This window comes from Pararge aegeria, chromosome 14 (assembly GCF_905163445.1).
Source record: "Pararge aegeria chromosome 14, ilParAegt1.1, whole genome shotgun sequence".
Lineage (NCBI taxonomy): Eukaryota > Metazoa > Arthropoda > Insecta > Lepidoptera > Nymphalidae > Pararge > Pararge aegeria.
Genome location: NC_053193.1, coordinates 4,196,654 through 4,220,089, shown reverse-complemented (window position 1 = coordinate 4,220,089; position 23,436 = coordinate 4,196,654). Strand labels below are relative to the sequence as shown.

The window sequence follows — 23,436 nt, the reverse complement described above, 5'->3', positions numbered from 1 at the left end:
ACAATACGTCATATGCTAAATGAACTAGAAAATGGTAACTTATGTTCAATCAATGCCAAAATAATAATGCTTTGCAAGCACAAGCTTTAAAAGAGCATGAGTAATAAATAACTATGAATTAACATTAAAACAATCAAACAAATAAATAAGCCTAGAAAATTACAAAAGAGAGACTCAACCTATTAATTAAACGCACGATACAAATTAAATACCGTAGGATTTTCGTGATCACATCTTATCACAATTTTGATGGCACGTTGAGATACATTAGTGGTTATTGCCGTACCGTTTTAAAGAGAATTTGTCAGTAGTGTATCTCCTTGACAAGCGGGTCCCTGACTGGGCCAGTTACAAGCACCTAGGTTTGGATCAAAACTAAGCTGAACTGGGCAGTTGAATATATGGAGAGTAAATCTTTGCTTAGTGCAGTCCCATCTACAAGCGTAGAATTTATTACATTGTTTTGGATGACGGAATAAACCAGCTCTTTGACAGTCGATCGAACCCTGAAGCGTTTCGTCTCTACTTCTCCACCCGCCTGGACCATACCGATCAAATGCTTGTGAGTCTACAGATACAGTATCTTGAGATTCTTGTATTCCAATGGCTGGAGTAACTCCTTCACTCAATAACACAGTTTTATAAGTCGGGGCGACAGTGACAGCCTTAACGCGCGGTTTTATTCTGACGACTCTTTCTGTTGTTGAAACAACAGGTGTACTTGACACGTAACTCTCAGAGTAGTCTTTCCGAATAGAAGCTGCTGGAATATTGAAATTAGATTCCTGATAATCTTGATAGAATGAATCGTCAGGAACAATTATGGGATTAAAAGTAGAGATAACCGGTGCCACAGTCGTTACTGTGTTAATGGCTGGAGCAGTAGATACTCGTATGTATTTTTGTGAATTCTCATTAATATCTCCACGTTCTGAATCATCATATCCGTTGCTGTAATCTTCATTATCTTGCTGTTGAACTGTAGGTCTCCTTCCCTTTAGTACCAATACAGGCGACTGACAGCTACACACAGCTCCTAATTTCTTCACCAAGAGTGGGTTAAAATCGTTTATTTTTGTAACAACTGCTACTTTAGGTTTCGTACGTCTAATGGGAACTCGTGCTGAAGTTACTTCAACAATTTCTTGTCTAACTGGAACCGTAGAATAAGATACTTCAACTGATCCCGGTGTTGAGTAGGAGCCCGATGAAACCAAACCAGCATCAGTACCGACTGAAGCAAAACCAAGCAACTGAGATTTAGCTGTTTCCACAACGATATTCTGTTTTCTTTTAGGTGCTGCAGTAGTCGAAACGATAATTTGTTCTTGATATGGGTTATACTTGATTGTAGGACTGATTGTTGATGATTTATAGCCGTATTCAATATTTTCTTCCAAATTGTCTGACGATGGAGGTAGATATTCTGGTGCCTGGTACGCTGTTGTTGATTCTACGTAATAGTTTGGTTCTGTTGTTGATTTAACAGCTGGCCTAAAATACTTCGTCTTTGTCCTTCTAGGAGCTGAAGTGACTTCTACTATCTCAGGTGCATAAGTGGGTGTGACAGTTTTAGAAGGTATATAATAGTTATTTGTGCTTGAAACGGCAGGTTGCGCGGTTGTATAAGAAGTTGATACTAAACCAGCATCTGGTCCAACAGTACCAAAACCAAGTAAATTAGATTTTGCTGTTTCAACAACTATGTTTTGTTTTCTTATAATTGGACCTGTCGTCGAAGAAAGTACAATAGGGGCCTCAGTTGGTACAGAGTAATCTTGATAGGTACCAAATCTAGAATCGGATTCTATTGATTCACCATTACCGTATCCAAAGCTCTCGTAATTAACTACACGGGAAACGGTTTCCCCTGACGGTGGTAGATATTCCAACGTTTTCAGTTCAGGCCTAGCGGTGGACTGCGTTGTATAGGTATCTACTGGAGGCAAGTATTCAGGTGCGTTATACTGTGATTTAGCGGTAGGAGGTAAATATTCCCGTGTTGTCGAATAAGTACGCGGTCTATAAGTTGATTTAAAGACTGGCGTTTCAGTTGATACTACTGGGGGCAAATATTCTTCAGCTCTATATGCTACTTGTATTTCAGGTGATTGGTAAGCTGCTTGATTGTACTGATAAGTAGTTTTTGTTTCAGGAATCGAAGAGAAATGAACAGATTCTACATTTTGAGAAGAGCCTGAACTAGACTTGGAATCCGTAAACTGCGCTGAGCTTTCAAATTGTTGTGAGTAATCCACAGGTCTATAGTCATACTGATCTTGAGTTTGAACTATTGAACTTCTTTGATCATAGGTCGGTGTTGAAGCAGTCGAGTATGTTATTTCTTGGTATTCCTGTTTAGGCGGTATGTAGTCTGGTGCTTTGTATGTTTCAACTTTCTTTGGGCTTTCATATTCAGCGTAGTGATCTTCGTAAATAACAGTAGACGGCGTCGTTGAAACAAATACAACATCTTTACCTGTTTCGTATTGAGCGTTTCCACCGCTTTGCGATTGATGGAAGACCTGGTGGGATACAGCACTTGCATCCGAATAACTTGCTGTATTAGAAGTGGCAATGTTACTAACGGTTTCTGGTTGACTGTAAGAGTAACCTTGACTTACATACGATTGTTGTGCTGTTGCTTCATATTCAGCTGGTTTACTAACGTAGCTTGTTCTTATTTGTTGAACAGGTTGATATGACTGCGTAAATACAGAGGGAGTTGGTTTAACATATGTGACAGGCTCAACCTTTTGTGAATACGTTAACAGTGGGTTTTGATTAAGAGTTACATCATTGAGCTGATAAAGGTAACTAGGAGACGATGTTGTTGAAACAACGTTTTGCCTGTACGTTTGGGGCCTGTAAGTTGAGGTGACAGCTGGAGCCGGAGTCGATGATACGAACTTTTGTTCAAATTGGACTGCAGGCTGTGAGTATTCATAGCCCGAGTTGGATGAACCTTCGTAATTATTTACTTGGCTTGCATCGACTTGGTGTAATGTTTGTTGACTGTAAATCTGGGGTTGAACGGTTATACTAGGTTGGGCAGTACTGTAAACAGTAGTCTGAGGTTGCTGATATCTGGTACCAGAAACATATTCATATCCATTGGACCCAGCCGCTGTGGATTTGCTATCTTCTCTATGAATAGTTTGTTGGCTGAATGCTTGAGACGTATACGCAGGGCTTACGTATGTCGCTGGTGTCGCTTTTACTGTATATTTGATAAGAGGGTTTTCATATACTGTCACAGGAGTAGATGTTACCGGACGTGATGTAGACGATACTGGCACATATTGCTGGGTATTGTATCTTTGTACAGTTTGCGAGCTATAACTTTGAGGTTGATAAGAAACTGTAGGAGCTACGGAAGAGTACTGAATGCCCGTACTTTGGACGTAAACGTTCGGTTGTTGGTATTCATAACCTTGCTCTTGTTGACTTTGGGAGTAAGTGTTAACTTTACTGTTATCTACTGTATGAAGCGTCTGTTGGCTATATGATTGTGGTTGGTACGTTGATACTACTGGTTGCACGGAGACTGCTGGCTGGGGTGTAGAGTAATGTATGACTGTTTGCGGAACTTCATAATTAACAGCTGAATTTGTAACTTGACTAGAAACATCAACCGATGGAGTATACACGCTACCAGATTCTACTTTGTGTAGAGTTTGTTGACTGTAAGATTGCGCTGAAGGTTGAACGTAAGTTTCCGGTGTCCCAGTAGTATAAGCTACTAGTTTCCTAAATGGCGGTTCAGTAACAGGCCTTGGAGTTGAGTATTCGAAGCCGACGGATTCTACCTTATGTATTGTTTGTTGCTGGTGTCCAAATCCTTGAGGTTTGTAAGAAATCACAGTAGCTGATGGAGTTGCTGTAGTATATGAACCGCTATCTTCAAACGCAACAACAGGCTTTGTGTAATGGTATCCGGTTGATCCTGTATTATAAGTCGAAGAGTAATCCTTATTTTCAAATTCATAACCTTGGCTTGAACCTTGGTTATAGTTGGTAACTTGAATTTCGGGTATTACTTGTTTTACTGGTACTATTGTTGGTTGAACGTACGTGACAGCTGGTTGGGTGTAACCGAAAACTTGTTTGATACTGCTTTTTGGTACTGCAGGTAGATAGGTAGTTTTGTAAGTCGTAACAGGCAAAGGTGTTGCTGTTGTTGGAACTCCAGAGGATGTTGGGTTGGTGACGTAACTGTAGCCATCATTTTGGGCGGAGGTTCCAAACTGGGTTATAGTAACACCAGGTTCAACATTGGTATGATGTACTACATCTTGACTATAGGTTTGACCTTGATAATTGCCTTGGTCGGCGTAATTAGTATCGATCAATGAAGTTTTTCCGACAAGGCCTACTCTCACTGCCCCAGCAGTTAAAACGTGAGGCGCACCTGTATAATCTCCGCTATCACTAATATATTCACCAGCATTTCCACTACTGTAACTGCTGTAATATGTGTTGGTGGCACCACTGGTAGTTCCAGTTGCTCCACTGGTATACGCATCAAGTTGTCCATCAATCTTGTACAGGCTTTGAGATCTTCCAGGCTCCTCGTTGAATGCTATTGCTGGTTTCGGATAGTCGTACCCTCCTGCAAAGCTTTGGCTGTACGAACCACTGTCTGTGGTGCCTTTGTACCTTCCAGTATCAAAAGCATCGCTTTGTGTGTATTTTGTGTCAATGTGTGTGTAAGGTACTGGAGGCACGTCGAGATGTTCGTATGGTTTCGCACGATCTCCTGCTGGGTTATGAACGTATTTACCAGTGTTTTCTTTACGATAGTACGCACCGGCGTTGTATCGAGAATCATATTTCGGTGACGCTCCAACGTAAGCATTATTTCCTTTATATTTGCCGGAATCGCCGCCTGCTTTAGTGCTTAACCTTTGAGCAGCACTTATAGTACTGGCTCTGTTGTCTGGTAATCTATAGTTGTCTAAAATCAAAGAGCCGCTTGAAAATTTCTCACCGCCATTGTAATTTGTGGTTTGCACGAGACCAAGGCCCTTGTTAATATCATCTGCTGCAATTATGTTATAAGAGTGTCGACTTTGTTCACCATAACTTCCGATTGCAAAGTCATCATCAATTTGATACGTGCCGGGTCCAGCGAATCCTAAACTGGCAGCTTCTTGGGAAGCAATATAATTGGTATCAAGAATGTCGTCCTTCGATAAATATCCCCCTTGAATGCCTACAAGATTATCCAATGAAGCTCCAGATACTAAACTCTGATGACCTGCTATGTTGACTGAATCCGCTGTCTTTCCTTGGAATCCGGCAGCACCTGCAAAAAAACAAAAATTATTACTATAGGCTCAGTCAGTATTTGATTTTCAAAAACTACAAACTAAATAATTTATATATATAATAATTTGAAGTTATGCTTCTTTTGGCGCGTTAGGGAAAAATTATGAGAGTAAATTTTTACGCGCACACCGTCACAAAAAATCGACACCCTGAAGTTAGCTATAAGGTTTGACAGTATACACTTTGAATTGTCATAGTCTGCGGGCTCATTCTAGTGATTTAATTGATTCAATGAGTTTATTTCTTGAATTATATTTATTATGACCATTTCTTTAATTATTTAGAAATATTTGTTTGTGATATTTAAATCTTTATTTGACTAGTTAATGCTATATAATAAAACTTAAAATGTTTTAAACACCTTATTTCTATTGTTAGAGTCGTTTTGTCTACAAACGTAGAATAAGGCGTAAGATATTTTTTTTATCTTTTTACGCCAAAGAAGCATAACTTCTAACGCGCGTACATAAGTTAGACACAATTTTTTTTTTTTATAATAACCATGTCTTCTTAAAAATTCCTTCAAGATATGGAATAATTTTTGTCCCTAGCTGTCTCATTAATTATCAATGGCTAAAACGACAGAGCAGTCAAAAGACACTTGCTTCCAGAAAAGAGGCCACCGCCGAGCTGCTCTAGTGCTGGTTGGGTCGGATTTACTAGCTTTTTGGTTAGGTGGTAACAGGACATTGACATTAATTATATGCGTACTTGACGTTACACTATGGTTGTAAAGTGCGCCGATAATATTCAACTGAAGATTCCGTTACGTTTGATCCCCGGGTCTGGCCAATGAATAGTAATGGATTTTCTTAAACGCCGGAGCCTGGAGTTTGTCGAGGAGACCACGTAAGCTGTCGGACTGCGCCTGATATATTTTTCTAAGTGAGAGTGTGGGAAGGAAAAGTGCACCTGTGTTTGAGCCCGCGGAAAATCTCTCTCGAGATTGACCATCGTGACCGGTCCGGAAATATAGTTATAACGGTATAATTACCAGTGAGAGCAGCACCAGAGAAGCCAAAAGCCTCTGCCTCATATCTTGCGATGTTCCCGCAAGCGGGTACCAGCCACGGCCACTCGCATTTCAAGCGAGCCGCGTCGAATCCAAGGCCGAAGGGACAGCGGAACTCATAGGCAGTGAGCGGAGCTTTGCCATGGTCCAGACAAGCGAAGAACCAGCGACAGTTCTCGGGATCGGCGTAGTAACCTAAAAAACATTTTAAAAAATTATTAGCAATAGGCCAGCACTTGCAACAATCATGCCTATTAGAAAGCAATGAGTTTTAGGTTGGAGCGCGCTTGCCTAGAAAATGCCTATTCACTCTTGCCTTGAATACCTCAATACGTGGCAGGAAACAGTTGCTGGAGGGTGTTCCACATCCTAGCGGTACTTACGAGTATCAGGAACTTAGATAAAAAAGGTTTCGTGCGTGTTGATTGAATCAACAAATAATGCCACCGCTTACGGCGTCTTGCTTTTCTGTGGTAGAATGGGGACGGATGAACAAGATTGCGAAATTCCTAAGCACACTCACGGATGTATGTATATCCTGACAGTAATTACATGATAATATAAATAGACTACAAGAAGACTAATTAATCATCGGGACATGTTTTCTAGGGAATTCCAAATACCACGGTCTTGTTCCGCTTGGAGCCAAGAAGAATATTATGAAAAAACGTTGGCTGACTATTAGTTTTTTGTCTGTGCAAACTGTAAAAAAATATAATATTTTGACTGCTGATTGGCACAGTGGGCATGGACCCTGCTTTCTGAGTCAAGGCTTGTGGGTTCGATTCCCACAACTAGAAAATATTTGTGTGATGAACATGAATCTTTTTCAGTGTCTGGGTGTTTATTTAAATATTTTAAGTATTTATGTATATTACTTATAAAAATATTCATCAGTCATCTTAGGTATCCATAACACAAGCTACGCTTACTTTGGGCTCGATGGCTACAATATACTACGACAATACACGCACGTTTATTGTCACTTGTCAGTTTTGGAACTATAAATAATAAATATACTACAAATTCAAGTTCAAACTCAAAAATGTTTTATTCATGTAGACCTTATTACAGGCACTGAAGCTAATTTACTGTGTTTCATCAAATCAGGAAACACACCATAGTCTATACAATTATTAAATATGAATGATAGGTCGGGTGCATGTAAATGTACACCAACTGTATATCAAAGTAACACTTAACTATAAACATTAGCGGGTAAATATTAGAATAAGTCATAATATACTACTGTACTTAGAAAATAAGATTTTGTTATATATGGTATATCTTTGAGAGATATCATCGAGAGGAATAAAAAAATGAATATAGAATAATAACTTATAAAAAAATAAAAAATATTATAACTGTAAAAGAAAAAAAAAAATATAATAGTAAAACATTATTAGCTTGTAGGTAAGTACTATAAAATAAGTAAGACTAATATGTAGGTAATTTGATGTAATGTAAAAGTAGTATACTCGTATAATCAGCGTGATAGATAAGAATGTGCACCGAATGACAAATCTTCACCTCAATGTACCTATATGAGAATACACAAAACAGAGCAAATACAATAACTGCGAAATTGTAAGTACCGACCTAGAACAGACGACCGTCATGTCAGAGGAAAATAGGAAGGAACACGTAAAAAAAAAATAGGTCGGGTGCAACTATATTAATTAACGACGTTAACGGCAATGCCCAACAAATCATTTGTTTTCCTATTATTTATTAAATTAAAGGCCTTTATAACGTCTGAGCTACTAACATGTCTGAATTTAAAAGTATTTTTACATTCAGGCACATTATCCTTCGACAAAGAGAGAGCGGTGCCTGGTGAAGAGTTTAATGATCTTGTTGTGGAGACAGGTATGTCAGTTAAGAAAGTTTCAAACGTAGTCGCAACCTCTAAATCCGACGTTATAAGTTTGTTTTCTACATTCAGTTTATAATCATTAGTACGCAGTGATACTCTTCCCGTTTCCTCATTAATTATCTTACAAGTTGTTTTATAACAGTAATGCTGTTTTTTATTTTATTTTGTATAAACAATGATTTGGCCAAAACTCAATCTCGTTTAAAATTCTTGGAAAATAATTGAACTTTTTTTTTTAACTCATCACTGTTATCATATTGTCGTTCTGCATACAGTTCGTATAATAAACTTTGCCTGCTTTTATGGAGTTCAATCGTAGCCTACTCACTGAAAACTATTGTGTCAGCAATCATAACAGACTTACTAGTAAAAATTAAATTAAATACAATTTAATAAATGTATTAAAGAAAGTAGAGTACATTTTGTTAGGATCCATTGTAGATGGTAGAAATGTTAAATCCTTAATAAGGTTTAGTCTCATTTTTCCATTATTTCTTAAATCATAACGGACTTTTATTTATTTATTTATTTACTTACTAGTAAAAATAGAATAAAATACTGTAATAAATGTATAAAAAAAGTAGTGTACATTTTGTTAGGTTCAATTGTAGATGGTAGAAATGGTTAGTCCTTAATAAGGCTTAGTCTCATTTTTTCCAATCGGTCCGATGTCACACAAAAGTCGGCACAAAAGTAATTGTATATTGTGTTTAGATATTTTTTTCTCCCAATTTTTCATAATCTAATTTACTTATTACACCGATTTTACCGATTGGGTTTACATTTGTAAAAATATTATCTAAACATGTGGCGCTAGTGGAATTTATTCTTGTAATCTCCATAAAAATATTTGATAAATTGTAAGTTTTAAATAAATTTTGTAACCTGCAACTTTGTGAACTACTTTCTAAAATATTCACATAAAAATCTCCGCACACAATATTTTTTTTTATTTGATTTAGATATCTTATATAATACTTTATCCTTAACCCTATTAAAATTAATGAGCCCTCATGAACCGCAGTAACCTTGGTGAACGAACTACCAACCTGATGGTTACCAATATTAAACAAGTATTCATGAGTTTTTAACCAATGTCCCGTTATACATAAGAAATTAATATTAAAATGATTTAAAAACAATTCAATCTCTAAGTCTTTTCCTTTAATACATTAAATATTTTGGTGAACCAGGTTGATATAAAAAGAACTTGTGTTTTTAAAGTTAATTGGGTTTATAATGAATTTGTGCGATTCCTTAAAATAATTTGTTTTCATGTGTACTGTCGTAGTATATTTATTATTTAGTTGAATGAACGAATGATTTGAATGGTTCATTTATTTCTCCAGATTACTTATAAAACTACAGTACAGATGTTGCTCATTCAGCCATTATTCAATGCAGTGCATTGTGTCCAAAACAGTGACACGCCTGCGCACGTTTGACTTCAAACTCGTGTAATGTTGTTAGTTTATAAACTATTCCCATTTTCCCTGTTTCGTTTAGAACAATAGAGGTAAAATATTAACTCCCAATTGCTAAATGGAATTACGGGGACTAACCACCGTGTCGAGAAACACTACTAAAGTGGAGTGGTTTTTGATGCTTCAATATTAGTCGTGTACACGGTTTCTGCGTGTTCTTAATTATTTTCTTACATGCTATTATGTTACACAGCTTAAACTCGAAATGGCTTAAAAAAGGGGGATGGTATATCATTTTCCGCTGTAGGCAAATTTAAGGCACAACCGAAAAATTATTTTTATTATAAGGACTGATAGGGTCACCCGGCTCTTCCGGCTTAAACTCGAAATGGCTTAAAATAAAGGGATGGTATATCATTTACCGCTGTAGGCAAATTTAAGGCACAACCGCGAACTTATTTTTATTATAAGGACTGATAGGGTCACCCGGCTCTTCCGGCTTAAACTCGAAATGGCTTAAAATAAAGGGATGGTATATCATTTTCCGCTGTAGGCAAATTTAAGGCACAACCGCGAACTTATTTTTATTATAAGGACCGATAGGGTCACCCGGCTCTTCCGGCTTAAACTCGAAATGGCTTGAAATAAAGGGATGGTATATCATTTTCCGCTGTAGGCAAATTTAAGGCACAACCGCGAACTTATTTTTATTATAAGGACTGATAGGCAGTGGCGTGCATAGAGGGTATGCACAGGGTATGCAGGTGATATAAAATAAAGAAAACCTGCAGTACGAGTTATAAAAAACTTAAGGATAGGCATTGTAAAAGTTATAAAAAGACTTCCCTTAAGTATTTATAACTCGTATTGGAGATTTTACTTAATTTTATATCATCTGCATACCCTGTGCATAGCCTCTATGCACGCCACTGCTGATAGGGCATCCGGCTTAGATTGATGCATACGGTTAAAGCTACTAGCCCTACGAATACCAACCTTCACGTTCAGGACAAACGAATCTGGTCGGCGGTACAGGCGCTATCTCCGATGAGCCGGGACAAGCCTGGGAGTTAGGCAGGCTACCAGGCCAAACACACACCTCGTATCGTGAGTCGAAGGCTAGACCTGCTGGACAGTCGAACTCGAACACCTGAAATGTCATATAACTTACTTAACTCGCTTTTATGATCTGAAAATGAATACCAGGAGTGTTTGCCACATATTCGCTGCCTCGTTGGTCTAATACCTATCATGTTGTACTAAGGTAACCAGGTCCTGGTACCCAATCCAGCGTGGGAGCAAATAATACAGGAACAGAAAAGTTCTAAAGATTGTTAAACTTTAAAATTATGTTGGAAAAGAGCAATCTGCTGAGTTTCTTGCCGGCTCTTCACAGTGTAATCTGCCTTCCGAACCGGTGGTAGAGTCACTACAAACAGACTGACTTGACGTTTCAAAAGTGCTTATTAATTGAAAACCTGAAATGTCATAAAACTTACTTAACTCGCTTTCATGATCTGAAAATGAATACCAGGAGTGTTTGCCACATATTCGCTGCCTCGTTGGTCTAATACCTATCATGTTGTACTAAGGTAACCAGGTCCTGGTACCCAATCCAGCGTGGGAGCAAATAATACAGGAACAGAAAAGTTCTAAAGATTGTTAAACTTTAAAATTATGTTGGAAAAGAGCAATCTGCTGAGTTTCTTGCCGGCTCTTCACAGTGGAATCTGCCTTCCGAACCGGTGGTAGAGTCACTACAAACAGACTGACTTGACGTTTCAAAAGTACTTATTAATTAGGCCTAATTGAAATAAATGAATTTTGAATTTTGAATTTTTTGAATTTTAATTGGTACCTAATTGGGTTTTTCTTTTAAAGGTTCTCAGTATCAGTCCGGGGTTTGGAAATAAGGCCCCTATGCCACGGGGAGCACTTTAAGCCCTCGGTCCCGGCTATTATAACTTTTGATCATAATAATCCTTAAAGCCCACCAGCCCGCACTGGAACAGCGTGGTGAGTCTATGCTCTAAAACCCTCTCTCCTACAAGGCTAATAGGCTGAGAATGCAGGTTTTCAATTCTTTAAATTATATGCGTCAAACCATCTTGCGAGAACATATTAGAACAAACATATTATCGACAAGTTAGAGCGTAACTGCCGTTACTAAATAAATAAATAAATAAATATACTACGACAATACACACATCGCCACCTAGCCCCAAAGTAAGCGTAGCTTGTGTTATGGGTACTAACTAAGATGACTGAAGATATTTTTAAGAATTATATATACATAAATACTTAGAAAATACATATAAACACCCAGACACTGAAAAACACTTAATGCTCATCACACAAACATTTTCCAGTTGTGGGAATCGAACCCACGGCCTTGGACTCAGAAAGCAGGGTCGCTGCCCACTGCGCCAGTCGGCCGTCAACGGCCGTTACTGTTTGTCTGTAAAGTTTTTTGAAAACCACACCATCCACATGTAAAAGGTTCTAAGTTTAACACACAATTTTGACAGGAAGTCAACTTTTCAAGGAAACTTAATCATTTATTATAAAAATCTCTTTATGTGGAATGACAAAAGGTAGAAGGAGACCATAGAAGAGATGGATCGATCTCTGATTTTGTGAAAGAGTGCATCTCATTCACAAAATCGGACCGTAAGTAGAGTTGATCGCTAAAATAAGTGAGAGAAAGAAGAAGATATATTGTGCCAACACCGCTTAGCGTGGGATAAAAATAAGTAGATTTCTAAAATCTATGTTCTGAATAAAAAAATAGTTTCTAGTAGTAGTACCTACTAGAAACTTTTTTTTTTTTTTTATCGTGGTGGAAAAGCTTTATGGCTACCTCTGTCCTTTTGGGCAGGACAGAGGTTATATGGGACTCGTTTACCCGAACTAAAAACCACCACGGCATGTCCCTCTCGTTGGCTTTATTGGACGTCCGGGGAACCCGTTCTAAACTTCCAAGACACCCACTACTAGTACCTAGTAAATACTTTATCCATACTAATAGGTACTATAAATGCGAAAGTGTGTAAACTGAAGAACCGATCTTGATGAAGTTTGGCACACATGGCATCTGAGAATGGGCATAGGATCATATTTTTCCATGAAATTCTGCTGGTAAAAGATGCTTGAGGGATTTTATAAAATAGCTATTGTTACCTAAACATGGCTTGTCCGCTTTACTTGGTGAAGTTTTGCATAAAAATATTATGCATCCTGGAGACGGAAAAGGATACAATTTAAAACATTAAGGTATGTTAAAGCTACTTACGGCAATCTTGTGATATAAATTAGATAAAAAAATCCAAATGGTATGGAATACAAATTTAAAACAGGAAAACAAAGAGTTCTTGCGGAACATTTAAAACCCTTTAACAAACGGCGACGAAGTCGCGAGCATCAGCTAATGTTTTTATTTAATCTTACCGTGAACTCCGGTGAGAGTTGATCAAACTTCACACAACGGTAGAATCTTGCGCAGGAGCGAGGATGCACGAAGTATCCTTGGCGAGAGCAAGAGAATTCGGTTCTTGTGTCCTATGAATATAAAAACATAGTTATTGTTTACATTCTAGGCTTAAGGAATGACATCTATAAGATGTCATTCCTTAAGCCTAGAATAATATATATTTTTGTTTACTTGAACGCGATGATCTCAGGAACTACTGGTCCGATTTGAAAAATTCTTTCAGTGTTGGATAGCCCATTTATCGTGGAAGGCTATAATATTATATCATCGCGCTAAGACCAATAGGAGCATAGCACCAATGAAGAATGTTTCGAAATCGAGGTTTTTCCTTTTGAGAAGATATAGAAGCTTCAATTTCGTACGCTGCGTAAACGGATAAAGTTTCGATAAAATCTTGTATGACAATGTTGTTACCCTTTAAAATTTCTAAAAAAAAGTCCGCATCAGCATACGTCTATCTTTTAAGATTGACCTATACGCGAATGAAGACACGAGGTACCGCTAGTTTTTGATAATTATAAATACTTATTGAAAACATCATTTAGTGACAGCAACTTTGCAGCGTTTTTCGCAAACCTCTCCGCAAGCTACGTAGAATGTGTATTATCAGCGTAGTTTAAATACGAAGTGGTTGACCATTAAATCTTAACCAAGGATCAAGTAGACCCACAAGTTAAATACAAATAATTATATAAGTATAAAAAGCTAAGCCACAATTTACAAACCAACCTCTCTTATCGAATGAATGACACCATCGGAGTCGACCACTTGCGTAATGCGGTAGGGGGAAACCTGCAGAGCGTCCAATGCTCGACCAACTATGCCCGGAGCTGATAGGATTTCGTTTTCCAGAGATCTGAAAAATTAATGAATGATTAAAAATATTTCACTATACTCACTAGGTCCAAGATGCTTTTGTTTTTGCACACACTTTTGTTTTTCAATTCTCATTTACGAAGCAATTTTCAAAAGTCAAGAAAGAAAAGGAAGAGAGTCGAAGGATAGGGGAAAAAAGGAAGTTAAATTACGAGTTCTCAACTCTTTCTATATTAAAATGAAGATATTCGGAATGGAAATTAAAATGGGCCATTTAGCAAGCAATCAATTCTTATAACATCAAGAGGCAACCTTAAAACAAAAAATTCAATATTCAAAATTAATTTATTTCAAGCAGGCCTACTTTATAAGCACTTTTGAAAACGATATGTCTGTTTGTAGTGACTCTACCATCGGTTCGGAAAGCAGATTCTACCGGGAAGAGCCGGCAAGAAACTCGGTAGTTACTCTTTTCCAACATCAACATTTACAATCATTTAACTAACAGTGAGGCTGGCTGCTTCCAATCCACCTTGTCATTAAGAAATTGCGGCATCAATTTCGAAAACCTTAATAAGTAAGTATTATATTTCAATTACATTATTGTATAGGCATCTGGGACATTTGGTAACAGAGGATTTGAATAACAAGAAATATATTGAGAGCGAGCGTAGGGCGTTGGCGGTAAGATGTAATATTAGTTAGCCCGCAAGTTTGCACGGTGTACAAGGAAAGTGAAGCTTACACTTTTCAGAGCATATTGCCAAACATTTTATGCGTGCAGCTTGTGGGTGTCATATACGCAGAGGGCTTATAACTACGTATACAATACAAAAATAATATATGTATAATAAAATATACTTAATATAAATATACTAAGACAATACACATATCGCCATCTAGCCCCAAAGTAAGCGTAGCCTGTGTTATGGGTACTAAGATGCCTGATGAATATTCTTATGAATTATATAAATAAATACTTAGAATAAGTATACATATAAACACCCAGACACTGAAAAACATTCATGCTCATCACACAAACATTTTCCAATAGTGGGAATCGAACGCACGGCCTTGGGCTCAGAAAGCAGGGTCGCTGCAAACTGCGCCAAACAGCCGTCAAAAATGGCTTCAGAGTATAGATGCTGCCGCACCTTTGCAGTGCATCAAAAACATTTGCGGATAATCACGTTGATGACCTTTACGCAATCGTGAGAAAAACGTCTGCATCAATGATGAGCAAGAAGGAAGCTTCAACAGTATTTTGAAAATTTTAAGGAACAAACGGGAAAATCCCTTTATGGCGCACTGGGTTGGTGCACACTTATACACTAAGTGCTCAAGAGGGTACTTACCTTAATTAGGAAATATGTTTGGCTGATTTTAAGTAGTAAAATAGTTAATAAGATAATTGTTACTAACAATAAATTTATTTATAATCCAACAGCTAACAAAAGCTATGGAATTTTATCCGAAATAAACATTATTATTATTAATCAAATAAAGAATTTGTCTAAGCCTATAATTACCTCAATACAGCTGCCCTAGGTGCTCTGCTCTGCTGGTTCAAAACCTTCGTCAGTGCAGCTCTCAGGGTTGGTCCGCAGGGGGTGTCAGTGTCCCGATCAGCTTTGTACAAAGCCAGACCGGCAAGGCCTCTTACACGCGCGTATTTGCCTTTTACATCCACTGATGAGGCATCTTCGAATGAGATCCAGGTTTTGTCCCTGAAAAGAGTGCATTCAGTTTTGGTGTCGTTAAAATCCCTTTATCCCATTCAGTTCCCATTTTGCTACAATCCATCAAGAACCTACTGGGTAAAATTGTCTACCTACCTACTGGTAAAATCGATCGTAAAGACTTCAGTTCGGCTAATCGCCTACATGTCTGACTAATGTGTCGACTGTCTTCAGATCAGGACAGTCAGGTCAGATCCATAGAGATCCGTTTAAGGCAGAGCGCTACCTTTCACCCTTGACCTTATACCTTAGACCTACTTAAATTAAGGAACGCCGTCCACTTTTGAATCCCATTCTAAATGGCATGTCTAGCTCATCATATTAAAAAAAAAATGTTTATTTATAGTTATGAAATGTTTTGTATTAATCCATTAAATAAAACCAATCGGATTATGGTAATTGCATTGAGCAAATTTATTTCAATCGAAGTAACATTGTGACTGGTATGATTTATTACTATTTTATAGCTAGATTCTGCTGGTGTTTGACCTGCTTTTTTACGTAAGATTTATGAGTACCTAATCAGATACAAATGTTATTACCGTTCTAGCATTTTTATTTTTTTGCAAAAAAAAAAAGTAATTTCCGGAATTATGCAAGGTGACCTACAATTATCTAATATCAAAGAATACTAAGGTGATATTTAAAACAAAGACATAGAAATAATATATAATAACCCGTGCCATTAAAGAATAGATTTATAAAGGGCGGCCGATATTAAACGCTTAGACGATAACATTTAGAAATGCTTTAATAAGGTGGGTTATACTTTCTTTCGTAGTTACTAAAGACACAAGTGTTAGTAGCACAACTTGTTGTAACTTGTAGTATACAAAATGTGGGTGGATAGACGAATGCTGAGTGGCGCACAGCATGCAAGAAATACGTCATTATTACAGATGCGAAGCAAGATCTAGAAATTCTTAACACAATTATTAAAAGGCGAAAGTTATAGTATTTTGGTCATATTATGAGAAACAATAAATATGACCGCCTTCATCTCAACATCCGGGCAAAGATAGCCGAAAATAACGTCTCATTGGCGAAGAACGTCTTGGCTGAAAAATTTACGCGATTGGTTCGTGAATCCAATCGTATTTCCGTGCGGCTGTGTCCAAAGTACAGATTGCCAATCTCCTATAGGAGACGGTACTTCAAGAAGAAGAAGAATTGGTTTGAAAACGTAGACCAAGACGTACACCGATCCGGGACCATCGAAGACCGGTATATCAGCTTCATCCTGCAATAATTTAATAGTTATTGTGTCCTGCAGTCGTAAACACTTACTTAAAAGCATAAGGCGCTGACAAGTCCTGGTCCCTCTCGAGCGTCCATCTTCCTTTACGCAACTGCCTGCAGACTTCGGCTTGGTCTATTTCTTTAGGGTCGTCGTCTACGGTCGGACTTCCTGGAGTACTCAGGGTTTCGTTTTGGAGCGTGAACTGTCTCGCTGTGGCTGGTAAGCTGATGACAACTTTGGAGGCAGGAACTCCTAATCCAATTACGAGGTCTACTACTGAATCCTGGGAAAAATTGTTTGTGTTAATACTTATCAATTGTTTTTTTCATAGAGACAATTATTGACGGACCAAGCTGATGGCCAATTCGTGAGGCATGCATTGAAAATGTCCTGGAAACGACGCCCTGGGTCCAATAAACCTGGGGTTTTTGGGTTGGGTTTAAAGGCTCAAGTTTCTTTTTGACACCAGAATTTCACCAGCATTACAACCAATGTTGCTTGGCGTCAGAAATAAGCAAGATGGTAATACTTCCCCGGACGAGCTCAATACTGTTAACATCTGATCAATAAAGGTGGATACTGGGGACTGATGAGTATTCGTGTGTAATGTTACACCTTGCTGTTACATTTCATGGAAGCCATCTTCGTCTGTACCTACTCTAATTCAATATGGAACCAAAATAAAGGTAGTGGTATTGTTAAAGATTTTAAACTAAGATTCTTCGTGGTTAAACCACATTTCTTACATTCGTGGTCCCTTTGTCACCACGATCCATGAAACTGGGTCGAAATATCGACAAAACCAAAAATATTATCGTGGTATATACCCGTTGAACTATATTTAAGAAATAGTGGTATTATTTTGTTAACTGCTAAAAATGTTACTAAATCCAAAGAATTCCAAGAATTCAAAGTCAAGTCAAAGTCAAATATTTCTTTATTCAAATAGGCACATAGATGTCACTTTTGAGGCGTTATTATATACAAAATGTGTACATAGCAGTGAGTAGTGATGGCGATAACTACAATCGTAAACTTAAAACTAAAGCTACGAGGGTTCAAATCGCGCCCTGGTCTAAGAAGAAGCCCACAACAAACTTAGCCAGGTGTTCTTTTTGTTATCACCATCTCACATTGTCATTAGAAAATATTTAAGAAGCAACCTGAATTGTAATGATAGTACTCGCCTATGCAGAATAAAATAATTATCAACTTCTAGACACTTAATTTGATGTCTTCATACCACAACGATATAAATGTTAATTAATATCCTGTATTAACGTAATGTGTCTATAAACTTGTATCTGGTAATAATCAGGCGCCTTTGCGGATTCTTATGGCAGACATAAATACTTGATGACTCTTGTTGAATCCATGATATTTTACCGTCTGCGGTAAAGAAAAGGATTACAATATGTCATGAAACATATTTTCCACTTGTGTAGGTATATTCCACAAAAATGTTGCCAAGTTTTAACAAATATCACAAGCCATCGACTATATTATGACGTCATACCAAATCCAATATGGCGGTTATAACGTTAAAATAGAATAGAATCAATAAATTATCTTAATTTGTTGGAACGTGGTGCATCCTTAATAAGTAAATAAGCGAAGGTAAAAAAAATATTAGTAATTACAGATATATCAAATAAATTATGTTTCCTATATCTTAGATTCCCAGAAATTATTCCCGTTTACCTACCCCTGATTTAATTCTAATCGACTCCCATAAGAGACGCAGATCAGAGACGATGCTTTAAGTTTACGAAAATGGTTATCGCCATTATCTCACTACCGTGTAATTCTAATGTAATGTACCTACGCATCAAAAGTGCAACCTAAGGGCCTACTTGAATAAAGATATTTTTGACTTTGAGTTTGAGAAACGGCTCAATTTCAAAACTTCCTTCTTACGGAATTAGGTTATAAACTCTATTAAAGCTGTATTATACCTTTAGTACCTAGGTTATATAAACTTTACATTTTAACTCTCATTGTTGATATTATGGTGCTAAAAAGCCATTACTTAGATCTTACTCACGCAGTGATCTGGCGGGTCATACCTTGTGCGAAGGCAAACTGGTGCTTTGAAAAAAATTATACAAACCTCCACTTACACCTATTCATACGAAACTGGGTCTTATCACTATAAGAATAACAACTTTGAAGCCGTACGAAGTAAGGCTGTTTTAGTTATAAATTCAGTGTAACTAGGCCAGGCGGCATGTGCATCTTTAATTTAAAATTCTAAGCAATAAAGCAGCCGAGTCTGTTAATCTCATCTAGATAGGTATAAGGTAATCTTAACAACTTATTCATCCAACTACAATGAAGCTTGAGTGAACTAAATCATTCTGTAATAGAGTGAACTACCTTCGCCTAAATGTTGAAGCAAAAACCTATGCAAATATTGCAGAATCACCAGACATGGTCACTGGTCAGACTTGCTCATATAAATTGTGTAGGCGTTTGACATTGGGCATCTTATTAAAACAAGGATATAAAGATAAGTGATAATTTTTCCTGGACACGTTTCGTCAGTTAAATTATGATGAAAATTAAGCTTAATTTGCTATAGGTATCTACTCCGGGACGAAGTTTAATTTTCATTATACTTAAATCTTGGAATTCCGTAAAGTAACGCCTGCTTCTATCCAATATTTGAAGTCAGTTATAATGGACGGACCTAGAAGCTAAGCTGTTAAATGGAAATTATAGGCTACTAGTGACCTTACATATAGTTTTGAGTGATTAATAATAACAATTCCGCGGTACATACATTTATTTTATCCCGTGAGGTTTAGTCAGCGTTTGAAATGTTAGCGCACAACATTACGTTTGTTACAAATTTCTGACTTCCTTTGTTTTTCTCCGCTATAATATGCGTATATACTAAATACGTAACGTCATCTTAAAGGGCTCTATTTATTGCTGAAAACTGTATTAAAATCCTAAGCTTACCGAGAGCGCGAGTAACTTTGTTTTATAATATGTAAAGATTTATGATGAACAAGGCAACATTTCACACGGCATGCCGGCACACGTCTTACAAAGTGACGCCCTGTGTGCATCGACCTGAAGCGAAGGAGATAAGTCTCATTTGGCTGTAATTGCAATAATTATAGCGGTAGTGTTTCCCTGGACGAGCTCCGGGATAGCGGAGGCTAGCGGATAGTAGGTACTGCCATCACTTTCAAAAGTAGCCGAACGTCTCAATGTCGGGCGTCTAATGCTGGACATACTCGTAGATTTCTTGCAGAAATTTCCACATACCTACTACAACCTTGTGTCGTTGCTTTCCAGCAGCTACATGCGACTGTCTTGATTTGTGTGTGTGTGAGGAGAAAGTTCAAAAATCGTACCTAAGTATATCATAAACGTCACCGTAATAACGCCTGCTTTTATTTGGTGTCTATGAATACTTACAGTGTTCATCATATCCCATAATCCACTCAGTCGACTGGGATGATAAGTCATCTTCTTCACCATTCCTAACGCATGTGTTTGGACCATCAAGAGATCGACTTTCTTCATCAACGCTCTGAGATCATAATACTTCGCCAAGAGTTCAGGATGAGCTGGTAATGCCAGGAACAGAGGTCCGCCGCCCGATGAGCTGATTGCCTCCCGAGCTGCAGCCACGGTCTCCAGAACTTGGGACTTGTTGAAGGATTTGTGTGCATCGTGGATTTCAAGACCTTGGACGTGTTTTGACTTCAGGAGATCAGGGAGACTCTGCAAAACAAGAAATAGATATTAGTTTAGCAACATTTACAAATCTAAAAAGAAGTCCACGAAAGCATATGTAAATTTTAAGTTCTACTTATACGCCGACGAAGTCGCGCGGGATCTCTAGTCGATGTATAAAGTTATGCCATCCTGATTAACTAATGAATAAAGAGGTTGTAAAATCTTGGGGCCTAAATTTTGACTTTGCACCAAGCACCGAAAACCAATGCTACGACACTATATTACACCTTCATAAGCTGTAGTGTTGAGATTGAATAAATTTAATATTGAAAACTATCTTGTCAGCCTTGGAACCTTATTAAATTATTGATTTTAACTTGATTCTTAAGTAACGCAACTTATACTAAGAAATGGTTCTCTAATGTTTCATAAGTTATATTTAACTTATTAGGAAAACTTACATTCCATTTAACGCCTATCTACTTGTAGAGCTGTATTCTAACTATTTCGGAGAATTGGATTTAAAGTATGTTTTAACTTTTGGGTTTTCTTCAATATAGTTCAACGGGTACATACCAAGATAATATTTTGGGAATTGTCGATATTTCTAGTAGTATTTCTAGTAGTAGGGTAGTCACACCAAATTGTACTCTCTTCATATGTATTTATATCTTTGTAACTACTTTTTTTTTCTTTGGTGTACAATAAAAGTGTATTCATATATTCATTCACACCCAAATTGAAATCTCGTCACGCCAATCGTGATAACAATCCATGGAACTGGGTCGAAATATCGACAAATCCCAAAATACCCGTTGAACTAAATTTAAGAAATGCTGATTAACTACGAAAATATTCTGGTTTTTTTCCCCAGACCAAAGATACTAAAGTTAACCATTAATCATGGTAATTCATTTATTTATTGACAAGATTTGAACCTGAGACTCTCTGGAGATCGCGGTCTCAGATCAGTCGCTAAAAGACTGATAAAGAAGGCATAAGTTTGTCTTACTTAGCGGACGGCAATTACAAAAGGACTTCGCTCTGTTCAATGCTTTAATTAACATAATTTACTACAATTTGAACCTCCTTCTAAAAGTTCTATCTAAATCGGTCTGCAGTCGCAAAAATTAGCCAATTCAAACAGGCAGACAGAATGTGCGTGCGAAACGTACTATGTTCTAATTATCTTTCGTTCCGGTACGATAGGGCATGGATTTATTTTTTTGTTTTAATTTTTATTAGTGTTTTAAATTTATAAAATTGATTATATTATGCATTTTAAATTTATAAAATTGATATCGCATAGAAATCGATAAGGGGTTTTGTAATATACCTAACTGCCATACCCCTAACAGGTTAGCCCGTTACCATCTTAGACTGCATCATTGCTTACTAGCAGGTGAGGTTGCAGTCAATAGCTAACTTGTAGAGGAACAAAAAATAAAGTTCATATAATGTATAATGAATCTATGCTATGTTCTTAATCAAATAAAAATCTTAATTAGTGCCAGTTGTTTCCAAATCAAAGACGGACATTAATACAATTTTATTTATTTGTATAGATGATTGAAAACCGATTTAATGAATTGGAACAGTTATAAATACGCCTCTTTCTGTTATTAATGATATCTTAATATATCTGTACCTAATTAACATAAGAACGGCCTTCTGACTTCTAAGACGCATTCATTATACCTACCCACCGTTACGCAGTGTTCCGTAATGTGTGACTATAAATTCGTAAAATTAACTATCGACTTGTCACGTGAGTTTTTTTTCCAGCAGCTTTCCAGTAGCTCAAGCTTATTATAGCTTGAGCTACTGGATTTCACAGTCAACTTTTGATCTTAGAAAAAGAAAATGAAACAAAACTTTTCTATCTTCGATCAATAATTATACATCAGTGCCTTGTCCTCGTGGATTAGTTAACCTAACTTATATATATTTATATAGATGTAGTCTCACATTTGAGGCGCCACCACTGAACACTATTTTGAGAAAACATTTCATAAATGTAGGGTAGATATTTCTTAATTTTCTTTGTGGGTAGGACGTACTTTTGCTCGTCGGTCCCCAATTGGGAGAGCTCATTCACGTTTTTAGTGCTCAACCACTAACACTTCTCAAATATTACACGTAAATTTATCGAAAAAATGCCTAAAAGGAAGTTTAAGGACAGTGAGGTCGATTATATTAATTATAAAATAAGAAAATTGGACGTATTACGTACACGTAGAGAATCGTCGACCTCTTCGTCATCATCGGAGTCCCTTATACTACAATATAATAAAGGTAAGATTTTATACAATTCACATTAGAATTGGGATTTATTTACCCAAATCATGATATATATCGCTCAACAGAGCATTTGATATGAACATCGATAGGCTCACAGGAGCCTTTCATGGTTCAAAAGTCATTAGAGTACGATCTTTTCAAAGGAATTGATGCATACTCTTAATAATTATAAGACCGCACAATTCGATGGAATTGTAAAGATAAAATTACCCGCTTTCAGGCGAGGAAATTGTGGTTTGCTCAAGGCCACCCAGTCCAATAGAAGAAGTTGAAATTACGACGGAAAATGCGGAGATGGACATACCGCATCCTGAGGTACCTATAACGTCTGATGATGTTGCAATTATTAATGAGGTACCGGAACCCGTAGAAGTACCTACGCTGGAAAATGAGAACCTGCCCGATGAGATCATAGAAATTTTGGGACAAGACCCAACATCCATTTCCGAATATAGTTCAGAAATTCGTAAGGCGTTAGCCGACCGCTTAATCCATATAGCCACTACAGGTCTTG

The 23,436-nt window shown here is 37.3% G+C and overlaps 1 protein-coding gene across 1 annotated transcript; it reads right to left on the bottom strand.

The window, feature by feature from the left end:
- Positions 1-38: 38 nt before the first annotated feature.
- Positions 39-21,280, bottom strand: LOC120629444. Its single transcript, XM_039898387.1, has 9 exons — positions 21,272-21,280; positions 20,358-20,666; positions 16,976-17,211; positions 15,479-15,676; positions 13,863-13,989; positions 13,091-13,201; positions 10,640-10,793; positions 6,326-6,538; positions 39-5,308 (listed from the first exon to the last, which is right to left on the bottom strand). Exons 1-9 carry the CDS (start codon positions 21,278-21,280, stop codon positions 291-293), a joined length of 6,375 nt encoding a protein of 2,124 aa, XP_039754321.1. The 3' UTR covers positions 39-290.
- Between the last annotated feature and the right edge of the window lie 2,156 nt (positions 21,281-23,436).